This window comes from Schistocerca cancellata, chromosome 5 (assembly GCF_023864275.1).
Source record: "Schistocerca cancellata isolate TAMUIC-IGC-003103 chromosome 5, iqSchCanc2.1, whole genome shotgun sequence".
NCBI classification, from domain to species: Eukaryota; Metazoa; Arthropoda; class Insecta; order Orthoptera; family Acrididae; genus Schistocerca; species Schistocerca cancellata.
In genome coordinates, this window is record NC_064630.1 from 152,567,950 (window position 1) to 152,587,472 (window position 19,523).

General features: G+C 43.5%; 1 protein-coding gene across 1 annotated transcript in view; it reads left to right on the plus strand.

Moving 5' to 3' along the window:
• Nucleotides 1-19,523, plus strand: part of LOC126188410 (protein amnionless) — a 150,280-nt gene that overhangs the window by 24,409 nt on the left and 106,348 nt on the right. Inside the window, exon 2 of the mRNA XM_049930013.1 lies at nt 5,400-5,705. Coding sequence (XP_049785970.1) covers nt 5,400-5,705 — 306 coding nt within the window. The remainder of the gene's footprint in view (nt 1-5,399; nt 5,706-19,523) is intronic.

Sequence of the window (19,523 nt, forward strand, 5' to 3'; positions counted from 1 at the left end):
ATTACTAGTACACAGGTATTATTAAAATAATTATTTGGCACCATGTTGTAGGTTGTCAGCTGTTTGTACTATTATAGATTTGATTCCTCAGGAAAAAATAAACTTTAAAGGTGTAGAAAAAATTGTGGCTGTTAAACTTTGTTTGTTCATTCAACAAGTTTTCGGAATATTTTTCTTTGTGTAGCATTATTTCTAACTGTTCTAGTAGATTAAGTTTTTTACTGTTGGGTTCTGTCTGAAGTACAGTTAGGCTGTTGTGGATGTCGTCAAGTCTGTGTTTATCAATACACATTGTAGATTTTTCAAAATGGTTTAGTCGAAAGGCGTCGGTGTGTTCTTTATACCGTGTGTGGAAGGTTCTTCCAGTTTTTCCTATGTAAAATGCAGGGCAACTGTTACATTGTAATTTATATATTCCACTGTGTTGTGTTATTGGTTTATTTGTGTTCACTGTTGGAGGTAAGTGGTATCCAAGTTTGCTGTTTGTGGAGAAAGATATTTTAATGTTGGTTTTTTTTTTTAATAAGTTAGCTATTTTTTGTGATACTTTGCCTAAGTATGGAATGCTTGTGAAGATTTGTTTTGTATCGGTAGTTTTCTTTTCATTGTTTTTGTGAGTGATGTTTGTCTGAATTTTTCTAGATAGTTTATCAATTGATTTTACAGACAGGGTGTATACGGGGACAAGGAAAAAAAAATCCCGGATTATTCCCGGATTTCTCCCGGATATCCCGTTTAAAAAATATGCTTTTCCCCGGCGAAAAAACACTTTTTCTGTGCTAAGTGACAGTAGGTTTTCCGTAGATTTTCCCTCGGAACTGTAAAACTTATCAATCCTTTGAATGGTTAACGTTTTATACAATCACATAGAACTTCCCAGAAAAAAAAAAGAAAAGACGGGGCAGAGAAGTTTTGGAGAGACTTTTGATTAAAAAAAGGAGAGAAGTTTTGGAAAGACCTTTGATTTGCAGCAACATATACGCTGCATATTTTCGTATTACGAAAGTATAAATTCGAATTGCACCAAACACAGCGCGTTAGTTTCCGGAGCGTTGAAACCTTCGACCATAGATACTAGTAGACTGGCCTTGCTGTGCGGAAGCTATAGGGCTGGTGTGGCTCCAACATAAACCACGTGACTGTTGGCAAAACGTGGCGGGATTTCAAACCAGCGGTCTGCCATCCTATGTTTGTATCGTATTTTACCCACATTTCTCAGTTGACTGCCAAACGCTACCAACAAAAATTACTTTTTTATTTGCGAAAAATTATGTCAGAACTACATTTGACCTGGATTTGTTCACAGTACCATTTATAAACTCTAACAAATACATCGAACGCCCCTCTGGTGGGCAGTGGGGCGAAATTACTATAAACTATCAATTAAAGTAAAATGTCGTTAGAATTCTTTTAAACAGTAAGAGTGGGCTCGTGTCAAAACTTTAAACATTGGATTCGCCGCGTTTTGTGCTCTAGTCACTTATAAAAGAAAATGGGATATGGGAATTATTTCAACTATAGGTGCCAAAATTAGGAGCAGGTCCATTTTAGAGTATCAATTTTAGGTGCACTTAAAGGTTCAGTTCCTACTATTTTTACAAAAGTTTAAACTATCAGTTTAAAAAAATGATATTTTAGATGAAAGGTGAGACTTTGAAGTTTCAGAAAATAATTTTGGAGCCTACATTTATTTAATAGTATTAGAAGGTAGAAAAAAATTCTCATCATGTGTCGACTATAGGTGCTCTTACCTTCTTATAATTTCACTTGTATAACAAAAAGGCGCGTATGTGCAGATGGCTTAAAGTTTTTCCGTTTCAGGGCCTGTATCCAAAGCTGCCTTCGGTTTTCAGCCTTAGGGAACCTATGAGTAGGAACGAGAAACAGCTATACTTACTTCTGTAACCGAATTATCACAGATACTTTCCAAAACGTAATATGAGTCTGACTTTACAGGCATCACTTTCAACACTTTAATTTACGTGATACTCTATTTAAAGTGTAAAAACATATAAAAGTCACGTTAGCAGATTTCAATAAACGCATCTGCACTGTCACAGAAACACTTACACGTGAAATGTAATGCCATTTCCCCGACAAAACACTGAGTACAGCCATAAGCGCAACACGAAACAACCATGTTTTGCCAACATTCACGTGACTTTAGCCCAGAGATGTTGGAGCCACGAAAATGACGTCAGGGCCAGTCTATTATATTTATGGTCGAAGGTTGAAACCGAGGTTGCGATGTTCTTTTGTAAGCGAGTCATATCTCAAGCCACGAGATCTCATCAGCCGATGACAGCAGCTATTCAGAGCATAGGACACGTGTTATAGTCAGCCAATAGCGAGATCACTGGTTACATAGCGCGAACGCGCAAGAGGAAAAGTTGACGGTTTACGTTAATGTACACAGTACCGTATATCTACAAGAAAAGCTAAGCTTTCACACATAATTTTGGTCTCTAAGATTAACACGCCACAACAGAACCTAAGCTTTCACATGTAATATTGATTTTTTTTGCGCGTGTTATACTTTAAGATGCATCACACAAATATGCCAGTAAATTTAAAATTCTGACGTAAATGTCTCGGCTCGAAATTCTTGTAAGTCGCTGGTCCTCAAACTGTTCAGTTTCGAACGCTCTGTGATTTAGATATCCATCCCACTTTCTCACACGTAACAAAATTCGTGTTGCGTAAAAATAAATTTTCTTTGAAAGTAACACTTTTCTAACCACCTTTCGCAATACTATCCGGAGACTGTCAGAAATATGTTCGATTTACCAGTTGCCAGAGAACGCCAGGAAACAGGCATTATTGTGCGTGTGCAACTGTAGTGGTGTAGGAAGCCCGCATGTTCGTGTGTATAAAGCACTAACAGAGCTTACATTACACCATAAAAGAAACAGAGCATCAGAGGATACTCCAAAGAGCATCGGAATTTCGTAAATCACATTAAAATGCATAATTCGGCTTGAAGTGCAAATTGGCTTTTTCCAGTTCACAATGAAGTAGGTCCCATCTAATATTAAGCTTTTCAGTGTGGTTTTTGGGATGTAAATTTTCTTGGAGTACCAGTACTCTGCGATCTCATTTTAGGTTCTTTATTATGGCATAATGCCATATATGGCAGAAGATGATAACGTGCACTTGAAATTCAGCGAACAGTTGGAACTAGGCAATACTGTAAAATGAAACACTTCGTTTCAAATAAAATGATTGCCTCAGCGGAAAGATTAATAAAGCCAAATTTCTTTAGCAAACTTGCAAAAATGACTTCACTGTTCTGCAAGGCGATTAATGCTTGACTGCTACTAACTTGGAAATAAAATAAAATCAGAAAACAAATTAATAATATATTTTTGCCCTCCGTAATTATGTGAATGTATTTTAATTCACTTGATAGCTCCCGGCCACAGAAATCCGTTTGTTTTCACATGACGTGGGAGCTGTACACGAAGAGAAGCAGCGAAATCACTTAACGTAAACACGGGTCAGTGGAGATAAACCCCCTCCCCACTACAACCCAGACAACTCTGTGCAAGCGTGAATCTGGCAGCTAGGGCGCGGGAGAAAAATTTTTCTCGTTTGCATCTGGCTGCTTACCGATACAGCTAACAGCCAAACTTCAAGTAGCGGGAGAAGGTACTGCTTATACGCGAGTCAAATGCGCTTGCGCTGGCAATTGGTCAAACGAACCTAACGTGAACAGTTGTGACGTCATGCTCATAGCAAGCAGTTTATTGTTACGAAGAATTACAGTCTGCGCCCTACGGACGTTGAAATATTTTTGCTATTTGCAGACGCTTGTGCGTGCACGGTGTTTTGTTGTTGTAAATTGCTCATTTCCTTTGCCACTAAAGTTTTATTTTTTTCCCTCTCGTTAATATTTTATTGCTGTAGTATCATTCTCCAGTAGCAGGATACAATAACATTCTTTGCTAGAGAATCAATTCTGCAGTCAAAACTGCAAAAAATTAACTGAAAACTAAAACAATGAAAAATTCCCGGAATTCCGAAAAATTCCCGGGTTTTTCCCGGTTTTCTCCCGGATGAAAAAATTCCCGGGTTTTTCCCGGATTTCCCGGTTGTCCCGGGCCGTATACACCCTGACAGAGGAACCATTATTTACTGCAACTGTTTTGATAGTATCGACTTCTTGTGTTAGTGCTTTGGGTTTTAAAGGTAATGTATGTGCCCTGTTCAACATTGATCTAAATGGAGCATACTTATGTGTGTTCGGGTGGTATGAAGATTCATGTATTGTGATGTCAGTGTCGGTTCACAATTGCGAGGTCTAAGAAATTTTATGGATTAGGTTCACAATTGCGAGGTCTAAGAAATTTATGGATTAGGTTCACAATTGCGAGGTCTAAGAAATTTATGGATTGATTTGTTCCATGTTCTATTGTGAACTTTATTTTATTGTGGAGTGAGATGAATGATGTGAGGAGTTCTTCAAGTTCATCTTTAGTGCCATCAAATAAGAGTAGTGTGTCATCTACATACCTCTTGTAATGCACCATTTTTTGAACAAGTTTATTTTCTCCTTTTAAGAACTTATTCTCTAAGTGGTTGATGAAAATGTCAGCTAGGAAACTTGACGTGCAGTTGTTACCCATAGCTAAGTCTTCTTTCTGTTGATAAATTTTATTATTAAATGAAAAGTAGTTGTGGGACAGTACTAGTTCAAGTAGATCTACCAACTCTGTAATCTCTGTTATGGTTAGTTTTTTGTGTGAGATGAGGTTCTTCCTAATAATTTCAATTGTCTCTTTAACAGGTGTATTTGTGAACAGGTTGATGTGGTGTGCGTACTGTAAGACCTTCGGTACACACACCATTAGATTGACTCGTCGCTCTAACGAAGTAGGCGAGTGTCAGCAATGTGTCTCGTGGTCTTATCATGGCGTGTTTATCTTCTGCCGTTAGGTCAGACGATAGAAATGAGTGTTGTTAACTTGTGTGCATTTTTTATTGCGTTTGTGGTTTCAAAACTGTAAAATTCTCTGAGGATATTATTAAACAACTGTGAAAGTTTATATGCAGGTGTGTTCTTGAGTTAACAATTGGTGTAATTGGAGAGATCTGTTTACGGACCTTTGGCTGTGCTCTGAGTTTGGGGGCAGTGGGATTCATTAATGTGCAGTCGCGGACGAAACACTGAAAAACAATGGATAAAATTAAGCTAAAATGTTTGTTGCCAGTGACGAAGGCGCATACGACACGAATGCTGTGAACCGTTTGTAGTTCCGAGTTTGTTGTGTGTTCTTGACTAGAGTCCCGTACTAGTGTATTACGCAGATGTGATGTACTAAAGTGAAGTACAGATGTCATAACCTTTTACTCCTAATTAACAGTGTACCCCGTCCATATTTTGGGCTGTCTGTCGACAGGCTTGCTGGTGGTGGTGGTGGTGGTGGTGGTGGTGGTGGTGGCTGCTGCGCCGGTGTCGGCGACGAAGACGTGGCTGCGCAACACGGACTGGGCGAACGCGGCCAACTGGGATGGCGGGCGCGTGCCGTGCTCGCGGGACCGCGCCGTGCTGCCCGGCTGGCTGTCGGCGGCCGTGCGCCTGCCGGAGGGCGACACCGCCGTGGCGGAGCTGCTGCTGCCGCACTCCGGAGAGCTGCTGCTGCCCGCCGACGGCGCGCTCCTGCTCGCCGGCGACGCGCACGCCGCGCCCGACTGCCCCGGCCAAGGTGAGCGCCAGTTTCAGCCCGACTGCGACAGCCGTAGGAAAAGGTACGTCGCTGTCATCGTGCGGAGCTGTGTTCACAATACGAGGTGCATTCAAGTTCTAAGGCCTCCGATTTTTTTTCTCCGGACTGGAAAGAGATAGAAACATGCGCATTGTTTTAAAATGAGGCCGCGTTCATTGTCAATATGTCCCAGAGATGGCAGCACTGTACGGCAGATGGAATTTTACCGCCAGCGGCGAGAATGAGAACTATTTTAAATACTTAAAATGGCGACGTTTTCCTTACTTGAACAGCGTGCAATCATTCGTTTTCTGAATTTGCGTGGTGTGAAACCAATTGAAATTCATCGACAGTTGAAGGAGACATGTGGTGATGGAGTTATGGATGTGTCGAAAGTGCGTTTGTGGGTGCGACAGTTTAATGAAGGCAGAACATTGTGTGACAACAAACCAAAACAACCTCAGTCTCGCACAAGCCGGTCTGACGACGTGATCGAGAAAGTGGAGAGAATTGTTTTGGGGGATCGCCGAATGACTGTTGAACAGATCGCCTCTAGAGTTGGCATTTCTGTGGGTTCTGTGCACACAATCCTGCATGACGACCTGAAAATGCGAAAAGTGTCATCCAGGTGGGTGCCACGAATGCTGACGGACGACCACATGGCTGCCCGTGTGGTATTTTGCCGAGCAATGTTGACGCGCAACGACAGCGTGAATGGGACTTTCTTTTCGTTGGTTGTGACTATGGATGAGACGTGGATGCCATTTTTCAATCCAGAAACAAAGCGCCAGTCAGCTCAATGGAAGCACACAGATTCGCCACCACCAAAAAAATTTCGGGTAACCGCCAGTGCTGAAAAAATGATGGTGTCCATGTTCTGGGACAGCGAGGCCGTAATCCTTACCCATTGCGTTCCAAAGGGCACTACGGTAGTAGATGCATCCTACGAAAATGTTTTGAAGAACAAATTCCTTCCTGCACTGCAACAAAAACGTCTGGGAAGGGCTGCGCGTATGCTGTTTCACCAAGACAACGCACCCGCACATCGAGCTAACGTTACGCAACAGTTTCTTCGTGATAACAACTTTGAAGTGATTCCTCATGCTCCCTACTCATCTGACTTGGCTCCTAGTGACTTTTGGCTTTTTCAAACAATGAAAGACACTCTCCGTGGCCGCACATTCACCAGCCGTGCTGCTATTGCCTCAGCGATTTTCCAGTGGTCAAAACAGACTCCTAAAGAAGCCTTCGCCGCTGCCATGGAATCATGGCGTCAGCGTTGGGAAAAATGTGTACGTCTGCAGGGCGATTACGTCGAGAAGTAACGCCAGTTTCATCGATTTCGGGTGAGTAGTTAATTAGAAAAAAAAATCGGAGGCCTTAGAACTTGAATGCACCTCGTAGAACGACAAGTCACTTCGCTTAAGCCGTCGGCACTCGGACCGTGCTGTCGAACGTTAACGTTGAGCGTGCCAAGTTAAACGTGCTGCTGAACGCTCAGGAACGATGCGACTTTATAACACTACCGTCTGCTACAGCTATACCATAACCTCGAAGCTAGAGGCAGGTTATGAAATAAAACAATCTTATTAAAGCAATTATGGTATAACGCAACAGAACAGTGTTACCCTCTGAGAGGAATTTTGCTAGGTTGACCGTGTTGTACCTAACGGAAATGACTTATCGGAAATGAAAGTCAGAATTACGTAAATATTCGAACAGTAACAAACAATATTTTTGCCTAGCTACACTGTTTAACGAATAAGGAAAACGGTCGCCAGCCTAATTAGGCAAGAGAAAGATTAACGTTCTCGTTTAAGAAAGTAGTTATGAGTAACTTTAACGGATAAACACAACCTATACTTGGCCACACGCGGGTGCAATGAACTCTGACACATACATATGTTTACGGTAAGATTGAAGCTAGCAGCTAGAGCATCACAAACTATTTGCAAAAATAAAACAGATACCGAAACACTCTATTACTTTCAGGACTTGTTCAAACTGAATGGTCTTTATAAATTACTATTAACATTCACTGCAGGATCATAAATTGAACATAGGTTAAGTCTCTCTCAGTTAAATACTTTACTATTTGAAATGGAAGTTAATTGGAATCCACTAACAGGTTGCTTCTCACTATCTTTTGAATAAAGAAATTATGGTTTTCATAAGTAGTGGTCTTCCCATTACTTGTTACCTAGCATTAGCATAATAGACAAACTGTGGATCCTGTTATACTATTAATATGCAATTCCACTACACAAGAGAGACAAACACTTAGCAATCATGAACATATAATTTTCTACTATTGCAGTTTTCCACTTTTACTACAGTGAAACACAATGTTGACAAAATTGCAAGAAACTGACTCACCATTTAAAATTTACTACAGGTAGCACTATGATCATTAACTAAGCAAAACTTTATAAGCCTCAATTTTAAGAACTTTAATTTATAAAAGGAGCAGCAAAATGTTTTATTACCACAGTCTTCTATTTTCAAGTAAATGATTAAATAGGTGACTTCGAAACTTCACGAAACTACATTTACTATCTCCCACAATTTCACTAAATCCACAGTAAATCTGAATATTCCCTTCTTATAAAATATCAAACAACATTATGTAATTAACTGTCTAACTTTGAGGCTTTCATTTTTTCATTTTTTCTCAAAATAGGACACTCGGTATTCATAGTTCAAATGGAGAGGAACCTGAAAGGTGTTGTGATAGGGAAAAAATCAAGGTAGGTACATAAATTCAGTCATAAGTTACCTTATACTTGAGCACACTAACACATCCAATAAGCTGATCCTTCACTGTACATTATTATAGTACTCCTTTACAGTGATTGCGCAATGTGGTGGCAACTGCATGTTGGTAGGTGGATTTGCAGGCAGAATTGCTGGACTCTATCCCTTGTTGGTAGCGATGATGGATACCAATTCCAGAATCGTTCCAGCTATTTATCCATCCATCCGAGGCATTGGAAAGTGGCAGAAAAAGCCTCTCTCGGAACCAACACAATATACAAATTTTACATGGCAGTGCACAGTTTGGTAGCTCGTCCCCGACTGACTCTCAATTCCACCTTTCCTACCTAGGCCAATCACAATTTGCGCGCGCTATACAGTTCCGTTCCCGAGGGGAACCACAACAACTTTTACATACAGAATAACTAAGAACCCTAAGTGAGGATCAGCAGTTTACATAACAGCAACCAAACATTTCAAATAAAACAGAACATTTGCACATATTGACATTTCTACCAAAATTTATCCACACAGAAATTACAATTATATAGAGTAAGTTTTGTTCCCTCCGAATGGGACAAAGAATTTAAATGACAGATATAATACATTTGATAGAATCAAATCATGACATCAAAGTTTTAACAAAGAAAGGAGTATACAATTTTGTGTTATCGATTCAAACATATTTACAGAAGCTCAACGATGTAACATTAAATAAAACAGAAAGCAAAATAAATCAGTAGAATATTAGAGCTATGGTGTTACAACTTGTGCATACGGTACGTGGGCCCCAACGTCGTTTACGCGATCGCAACGAACTCCAGCGGCAGTTTGAGGGATGTTTCTAGTTCGTAAATCACACTGTTCACTCAACGGGCGCGTGTAAAATTCCCACGTTAGCTCTATTAAAACGCACATTTCCTCCATCGTCCACGAAAAGGAAAGTACCGTGTCCAATCAATAAGGACGCAGGCTTATAAAAGTTCCATTACAAACAGAGCGGTACTAATTTGGAATACTTCTCTGAATAAGATAAACATTATTTCATCATTGCCACATTTCATTTCAGTAAAACCCCAAGGTGTCAGTCTTACTTGATCACTGTTCCTACCCAGTAGCAGAATCCTTGCAACATGTGAATTACGAAGCGTAAAAGAAAAAGGAGCAAAATATCTTTATACAAGTAGCGCAAGCTGTCCTGTAGTTTAAATTAAGCCAATCGAACAAAGTCACCCCTAAAAAAAAGGTGAACTTATATTTACATAACATCAAATATTATAGCATATAATTATATTAAACTAATAATAAAGTATTAGAACCTAATAAAAACGCGAATGTTAGGAAAAGAAATTTGGAAGTGTTAAGACGCGAACCACCCCCTCAACAAAAACTCAATACTGAACAGAAACGCTACTCATTACGCCAATCAAACATGCTCCTTGAACTGAGTCATATTATCTTATGTGTTACTAAAAACGTTAATCGTAGATAATTATGTTACTAATTGAAATTTAATTATAACAAATTGTACAAAGAACAATGCGTTTGGGGTGGATCTTCAGTGTGTCACTGCCTTCAAATAGCCTACTCTCGTAATATGCAAGTTACAATAATTCTTTTGCCACGAATATGATGTTTCTGATTATTTTATTGGAACGAATCACACAACTAACTTTGGGTTTTCCAGTGATTCTCAAATTGCTGGTGCTCAGAAACGGCATATATACATATAGGCTTGAAATGAATGCTAATATGGCGTCTCATAACTCTGTACTGAAGGGAGACGGCGTACGTGTGACGTAGGTGGCGTTGTGCCATCTCATTGGTCAACGCTCAGACGCACGCTCAGAATATCTAACATGTCAGATATTGCTCTGCAAGTTCGGAAAGTCTCCCGAACGTGGTATTCCGCGCTATGACGTCAGAAACTCGGCACGCTCAATGCTCAACGTTCGGATGCACGGTCCGTGTGCCGACGGCTTTAACGGTGAGAGCCGGGTTATGAGACACCGTGAATCATGTAATAAGTCGAAATTTGCGTAAAAAAAGCTGAGGCGCACAGGAGTAATGGTCGGGTATCAATGTAACTTCGTAAATGAACACACCATCGACCGGTACTGAAATGATTAAGTTGCCTGTGGCAGGTAGAACTGCAATCAAAAGGCTTTAGTGTTGTTCGCGTTTAATGTCTTGCCATTCTGGTAGGGTATACAGGGCGTCTCAAACCTTTTGGGTCAGATTGAAGTAGGTGATAGTGGTTCCACAACCGATTGTATTGAGATAGGGAGCCAACGGTCGGAAATCCGTTGTAAGAGGTCCATGACTAAGGAATTTATTGCTAGCGCAGTCGAGCAGATGTAACTTCGATGGACTGCTCACGCGCTGCCTGCGATATGTAAGCTACAGTAGAATCACAGACCAGAGAGCAGTGTCAGCAGCAGTAGGAGTAGGAGCTCGCAGTCGGGCGGTTGGGTCAGGTGTGGAATTGCGGGGGACCGGTCGTGGAGAGCGATGGCGGTGCCTGAGCGATTTAGTATAAGGTAAAACAAAAAATTACTATATATAGCAGCGCGCATATGTAATTTGCAACAATTGATTTTGTACCACACTCCTGGAAATGGAAAAAAGAACACATTGACACCGGTGTGTCAGACCCACCATACTTGCTCCGGACACTGCGAGAGGGCTGTACAAGCAATGATCACACGCACGGCACAGCGGACACACCAGGAACCGCGGTGTTGGCCGTCGAATGGCGCTAGCTGCGCAGCATTTGTGCACCGCCGCCGTCAGTGTCAGCCAGTTTGCCGTGGCATACGGAGCTCCATCGCAGTCTTTAACACTGGTAGCATGCCGCGACAGCGTGGACGTGAACCGTATGTGCAGTTGACGGACTTTGAGCGGGGGCGTATAGTGGGCATGCGGGAGGCCGGGTGGACGTACCGCCGAATTGCTCAACACGTGGGGCGTGAGGTCTCCACAGTACATCGATGTTGTCGCCAGTGGTCGGCGGAAGGTGCACGTGCCCGTCGACCTGGGACCGGACCGCAGCGACGCACGGATGCACGCCAAGACCGTAGGATCCTACGCAGTGCCGTAGGGGACCGCACCGCCACTTCCCAGCAAATTAGGGACACTGTTGCTCCTGGGGTATCGGCGAGGACCATTCGCAACCGTCTCCATGAAGCTGGGCTACGGTCCCGCACACCGTTAGGCCGTCTTCCGCTCACGCCCCAACATCGTGCAGCCCGCCTCCAGTGGTGTCGCGACAGGCGTGAATGGAGGGACGAATGGAGACGTGTCGTCTTCAGCGATGAGAGTCGCTTCTGCCTTGGTGCCAATGATGGTCGTATGCGTGTTTGGCGCCGTGCAGGTGAGCGCCACAATCAGGACTGCATACGACCGAGGCACACAGGGCCAACACCCGGCATCATGGCGTGGGGAGCGATCTCCTACACTGGCCGTACACCACTGGTGATCGTCGAGGGGACACTGAATAGTGCACGGTACATCCAAACCGTCATCGAACCCATCGTTCTACCATTTCTAGACCGGCAAGGGAACTTGCTGTTCCAACAGGACAATGCACGTCCGCATGTATCCCGTGCCACCCAACGTGCTCTAGAAGGTGTAAGTCAACTACCCTGGCCAGCAAGATCTCTGGATCTGTCCCCCATTGAGCATGTTTGGGACTGGATGAAGCGTCGTCTCACGCGGTCTGCACGTCCAGCACGAACGCTGGTCCAACTGAGGCGCCAGGTGGAAATGGCTTGGCAAGCCGTTCCACAGGACTACATCCAGCATCTCTACGATCGTCTCCATGGGAGAATAGCAGCCTGCATTGCTGCGAAAGGTGGATATACACTGTACTAGTGCCGACATTGTGCATGCTCTGTTGCCTGTGTCTATGTGCCTGTGGTTCTGTCAGTGTGATCATGTGATGTATTTGACCCCAGGAATGTGTCAATAAAGTTTCCCCTTCCTGGGACAATGAATTCACGGTGTTCTTATTTCAATTTCCAGGAGTGTATTATTATATAAAGTCCCATGTAAATGTTTTTTTTAATCTTTTAATAACAGCCTTTCTTATAAAAATAACTTTTGACAATCATTCATCTGAATTTCTATTATTATAATTCTATTATTATAATCTGACAGATTATAACTGTGTGCCGGACCTAGACTCGAACTCGAGTCCTTTACCATTCGCGGGCAAGTGCTCTACCGTCTGAGTTACACGAGCACAACTCGAGGTCCCTGCTCACAGCTTTTACTTCCGCCATTACCTCGTCTCCTGCCTTCCAAACTTCACAGAAGCTCTCATGCGAACCTTGCAGAACTAACACTCCTGGAAGAAGGGGTATTGCGGATACATAGCTTAGTCGCAGCCTTGGGAGATGTTTTCAGCATCAAATTTCCACTCTTCAACATGGTGTGTGCTGATATGAAACTTCCGGCACACAGTTTTAATCTGCCAGGAAGTTTCATACTCTAGATGGTTTTCATCGGAGATACCTCGCAAAGTACAGCAGAGCAATCATATAACTGGTACACATCAGAACTCTGCCGGCTTCCAACTCTGTTGGATATCATACGGTCTGTAAATAGCAAATAACTCAGCAATTAACACGCACATTTCTGTAGGTAATGAGAACGATCGGCCATGCCTAACTGCCTCTTCGATGATAGTAGTTTCCACATGCACGTCTTTAACAACTGAAAAAAAGGTACTTTCTGCCACTTTAGTCAGCTACCGTTTTGTCATTAAGATATACAGAGTGCTCAGGAATGTCTGAAACTCTGGTAGGGATGTTGCAGGGCAGGTCGTACTGAGGCATAAATGTTAAGAAAAAATTCGATGCGTTGCGCCGTTTCCGAGTTATTTAGCATTGAAAAGATCTATAAGCGTTTCAGAGCTTTTCTGACTATTTCGAACTTTCCATGAGTATAGTGACATTTGTTAAACACAGCTTGAAAGAGCACACTGATCTCTATGGAGCGGTGTAGATGGTGTAGAACTGGTACCAGACAGTCATGTCACTCTCCACTGCTGACGTTAAGTCATGGTAATGAAGTGTGTATGTGCCCTATTTGTTGGTGTATTGATGTGACAATGGGAAGTGAGGAATCGTGTAACACTCGTAGCCACGTAACACGGAAGAACAGGGGTCGCAAAAATATCCTGACTTACAGGGACTGGAGACGGGTGTCCCGGTTTTGCAGTGACAATCAGTTTCGAACCCGACAGGAATTGATGCTGTCGGTGAAAGCAAGTCCATTTCGAGAAATTCCCACGCTAATACTGCTAATAGAACTGCAAGCAATGGACATTTGAGGTCAAGTACTTTCTAAAAGACCATTGCCCACAGCGGGACCCAACGTTGCACGTCTTAAATGGGCCAATAGAAATGAGCGTTTGGCGTCATTGGCCGGGAGCTTCCTTACAGGTCCGGCCGCCTTGGTGCAGGTCTTATTACATTCGACGCCACATTGGGCGACCTGCGCGCCGGATGGGGATGAAACAATGATGAAGACAACACAACACCCAGTCCCTGAGCGGAAGAAATCCCCGACCCAGCCGGGCCCCTTAGGACGGCAGTCCGTTACGCTGACCATTAATCTATCGGGGCTGACTTAAACGGGCCAAATAACGTAGAAACCGGACAGTAGATGACAGACGTGTAATACGGTCAGACGACTTGTAATTTTGACACTTTTTAAGTGATGCGAGCCGTCGACTGCTGTGATGACCCAATAACGCGTTTAATCTGCAGTGTGTGTGTGTGTGGGGGGGGGAGGGGGGGGGGGGATGTAACTCAGGCCGTACGTGTTTCTGTGATAATGGCTTCGGCCCACTCACTCAAGGTTATTGTGGACGTGACTGAGGATGGTTATTTTAAAATTCTCGGTGACCTGAGTGTTCGCCTTTCTTGTATGTACGTCTTCAGGAGTAAGTCGTGGACGCTCCTGTCTTCCAAAATGACAATGACAATGTTCGTGGGCTGGATGCACACGTTCATGGTATAATGAACACTCAGATAACTTCTCGGACCTTGACAGTCCAAATAAGTCGTCCCATCTCATACAAAATTAGCGCCGTTATTTGGAGCAGCAGGTAAAACGTAGCCATCAACAACTCTGCTAATTGGTAGCTATATGGGATCTAACCAACCATGAGTGACTTTAGCTGGATTGTAATGCCTGGAGAAACATGTGGACTCTCTTCCTCCCAGAAACGAGCCCGTTATCATGGCTAGAGTCAGCGTTAGACGTTAGCGCAAGGTCTTCTAGGGTGAATACTCTTTTGCCTCGTGTGTCTGTCGACTTTCCGACGAGAGAGGTTATATCGTCTTGCTAGCAAGTTAGGTGCCAAGTATACCATAGACCTGAAAATGGTCTTGATTGAAAAGTGCGGCCATTCCATTATAGTGAATAGTAATAGTAGAAGAGTAAAATCTTCTTTCGTATTGTGCGAAAACGTGAAATAAATTAGCACATCGACCTCAGAAAAAAATTGATGTATTTTTCGGCATTTCAAAAGGAGGACAACCAAGGATCTTGGTCTCAGTTACAGTTCTGCTGAGCCCCGTTCTTGAGTAGATGAGTTTCCGATCTTGGGAAGATTGCACACTTCCAAGGTAATAGAAAATTTTTCATCCTCCAGCCCATCAAACCAATAAGTCATAGAGATGGTTTAAATGCAGCAGTTCAAAATTTGACGGCAGTTAACACCAGATTATCAAAAGAAAAGTATCAACGACTAGGAGACTGAGTCAACAGGAAAAAATCACATGTTGTCCGATTAATTTCATTCTCTTTTCCCACTTTTGTATCTACGAGGTTAAGTCGACAAGTATTTGTAGTTTTACGCTAATTGTCTTGCTCTGGTTCGCTCTACGGTTTTGTGTGCTCACCAGCCTCTAGATGGCACCGTTCTCTTCGCCTGTGCCAACGGCCTTGCCGTAGTGGTAACACCGGTTCCCGTCAAATCACCGAACTTAAGCGCTGTCCGACTGGGCTGTACTTGGATGGGTGACCATCCAGGCTGCCAACCGCTGTTGGCAAGCGGAGTGCACTCAGCCCTTGTGAGGCAAAATGAGAAGTTACTTGATCGAGAAAGTAGCGGATCCGGTCTCGTAAACTGACATACGGCCGAAAGAGCGGCGTGCTGACCACGTGCCCCTCCATATCCGCATCCAGTGAGGTCTGAGGATGACACGGCGGCTGGTTGGTACCGTTGGGCCTTCATGGCCTGTTCGGGCGGAGTTAGTTTATCTTCGCCTGTGGTAGGTTGCAACGTTATCACAACCATTCGCTCTGTGCTTCTGCGATGTAAGGATGGCCGTTTTACTCTCTGTTTATACCACAGAAGAATTCGTTTTTAGTGGTTTGAAGGTGTACCAGGAGTGGTAATTCATAGAGGACTTTCAGCAGAATACGGGTACAATGGAATGCCACAGCAAATCGTTTACCAGTGGACTGAAGGGTTCCAAAGTGGTCGAACGAGACTGAAGGAAGAGGAAAACTACAGCCACCACTGACGCCAACACTGCGTAAGTCCGTGACTTAATCCTAAATAACAGACGAGACACTGCTGATGACGTGGCAAACAATATGCAGATTAGTCATGGTTGTGCATATGAAATCACGCATATCAGACATTCACAAAGTCTGTGCGATGTGGGTTCCAAAACAACTCGATGGAGAGCACAAGCGTAACGGTGAAAATCTGTCAGCACTTACTAGAATATCATGCTAACCAAGGTGGAACGTTTCTGGAAAGAGTCATCACATGGATTCATCATCTCGAACGAGAAAGCAAACGCAACAGCATGAAAGGGAAATAGCCATAATCTCAAGCCAAAAAGAAATTCAAGAGTCGACCTTCTGCAGCAAAAGTGATGCTCGCAGTTTTTGGACCTCAAAAGGGCCACTCCTGGAACATTAACTGGGAAGGGGGTCATTAGTCAACATTATAAATAAATAAATGTCCTGTGACTAGGGCCTCGCGTCGGGTAGACCGTTCGCCGGGTGCAACGTCAATGGGGATGAAATAATGATGATTAGGACAGCACAACACCGAATCCCTGAGCAGAGAAGATCTCCGACCCAGCCGGGAATCGAACCCGGGCCCTTAGGATTGACAGTTTGTCGCGCTGACCACGCAGCTACCGGGGGCGGAGATTAGTCAACAATGAAAGTTATAGTGAAATGCTTTTAAATAAGTTGAAACCTTAAATTCGCAATAAACGCAGAAATCCGTTGGCGGAAGGCGTCCTTTTGTTACATGACAATGCGCGTCCGCATATCGCCGCCCACACCGTTCAGACTCTTCAGACGTTGAGTTGCGACGTGCTGGACCATCTTGTATTCAGTCAAGATATCGTCACCTCGGTTTACCATCTGTTCGGTACACTTAAAGATGCTTTAAGGGCCGTCGATTAAGCTTCGATCAACATGTGAAGAAAGCGATGCATACGTGGCTTGTTGCGCATCCGGAAACTTTTTTGCAGAGGGCTTCGGAAAGCTTGTGCAACGATGGGCCAAGTGAATTGAAAAGCAGGATGACTATTGAATAATGACATCAATAAAAACTGCGTAATCTGTGTGTAATAAATTATAAAAATCGATTACAGATACTTATTGACTTATCCTTGTCGCTCGTAAGCAGCGGGGTCAAAAATTTCGAGTGGTTAAATTCCCTGTCTCTCAAAACTACACTACTGGCCATTAAAATTGCTACACCACGAAGATGACGTGCTACAGACACGAAATTTAACCGTCAGGAAGAAGATGCTGTGATATGCAAACCATTAGCTTTTCAGAGCATTCACACAAGGTTGGCGCCGGTGGCGAAACCTACAACGTGCTGACATGAGGAAAGTTTCCAACCGATTTCTCATACACAAACAGCACTTGACCGGCGTTGCCTGGTGAAACGTTGTTGTGATGCCTCGTGTAAAGAGGCATCACGTTTCCGACTTTGAGAAAGGTCGGATTGTAGCCTATCGCGATTGCAGTTTATCGTATCGCGACATTGCTGCTCGCGTTGGTCGAGATCTAATGACTGTTAGCAGAATATGGAATCGGTGGGTTCAGGAGGGTAATACGGAACGCCACGCTGGGTCAAACCGCCTCGTATCACTAGCAGTCGAGATGACAGGCATCTTATCCGCATGGCTGTAACGGATCGTGCAACCACGTCTCGATCCCTGGGAAAACAGATGGGGACATTTGCAAGACAACAACCATCTGCACGAACAGTTCGACGACGTTTGCAGCTGCATGGACCATCAGCTCGGAGACCATGGCTGCGGTTACCCTTGACGCTGCATCACAGACAAAAGCGCCTGCGATGGTGATCTCAACGACGAACCTGGATGCACGAGTGGCAAAACGTCATTTTATCGGATGAATCCAGGTTCTGTTTACAGCATCATGATGGTCACATCCGTGTTTGGCGACGTCGCTGTGAGAGCACATTGGAAGCGTATAATCGTCATCACCATACTGGCGTATCACCCGGCGTGATGGTATGGGGTGCCATTCACGTCTCGGTCACCCCTTGTTCGCACTGACGGCACTTTGAACAGTGGACGTTACATTTCAGATGTGTTACGACCCGTGGCTCTACCCTTCATTCGATCCCTGCGAAAACCTACATTTCAGCAGGATAATGCACGACCTCATGTTGCAGGTCCTGTACGGACCTTTCTGGATACAGAAAATGTTCGACTGTTGCCCTGGCCAGCACATTCACTAGATTTCTCACCAATCGAAAACGTCTGGTCAATGGTGGCCGAGCACCAGGCTCGTCACAATGCGCCAGTCACTACTCTTGATGAACTGTGGTTCAAATAGTTCAAATGGCTCTGAGCACTATGGGACTCAACATCTTAGGTCATAAGTCCCCTAGAACTTAGAACCACTTAAACCTAACTAACCTAAGGACACCACACACACCCATGCCCGAGGCAGGATTCGAACCTGCGACCGTAGTAGTCCCGCGGTTCCGGACTGCAGCGCCAGAACCGCATGAACTGTGGTATCGTGTTGAAGCTGCACAGGCAGCTGTACCTGTAGACGCCATCCAAGCTCTGTTTGACTCAATGCCCAGGCGTATCAAGGCCGTTATTACGGCCAGAGGTGGTTGTTCTGGGTACTGATTTCTCAGGATCTATGCACGCAAATTCAGTGAAAATGTAATCTCATGTCAGTTCTTGTATAATATATTTGTCCAGTGAATACCCGTTTATCATCTGCATTTCTTCTTGATGTAGCAATTTTAATGGCCAATAGTGTAATTATAGGCAAGCCACGTCTTTAAGATCTACCTTTTAAATTTGAATTATGAGCAAAGTTATGTTCATAACGCGAAATTACGGCCCTAGGTACAGATCCTAAAGCAGGGAATTTGCATAAAAGGTTAGTCTAATTGACGCTATCTGACCGGAATTACAATTATTTACGTATGGTATAATGTGACTGAAAGTATCTTTCTGAAAACTGGTTGACTGCGTATAACTTAATGTAAGTGAAAGTGCAAATAGAAACACGGATTAGTTAAGTACTCATACTTATTCAAAAACACGTCTATAAAAACTATATAATTCAACAACGAAAAATGTGACAATTTTGTTTATCGATATTCATGTGGAAGATTAAGTGGATAGCGGTGTTCCTCCCGCATCTGTGTATTTACTGCTTGGCCACTTGAGAGTTTACACTCTAATAAAGTACAACGATAATTGTAATCTATATAATCCAGGAAATTCCTAATTGAAAGTTGTTGACTATTCCCAAAAGTTCACACATTCATACTAGCGCTACGGTCGCAGGTTCGAATCCTGCCTCGGGCATGGGTGTGTGTGATGTCCTTAGGTTAGTTAGGTTTAAGTAGTTCTAAGTTCTAGGGGACTTATGACCTAAGATGTTGAGTCCCATAGTGCTCAGAGCCATTTGAACCAATCATACTAGCGCGATGAACCTGAGACAGGTGATTGTCCTGGCTTTCAGAAATGCGAAATCGAATTGAGCTACTCTGCTGTAGCTGCCCTTTATGCT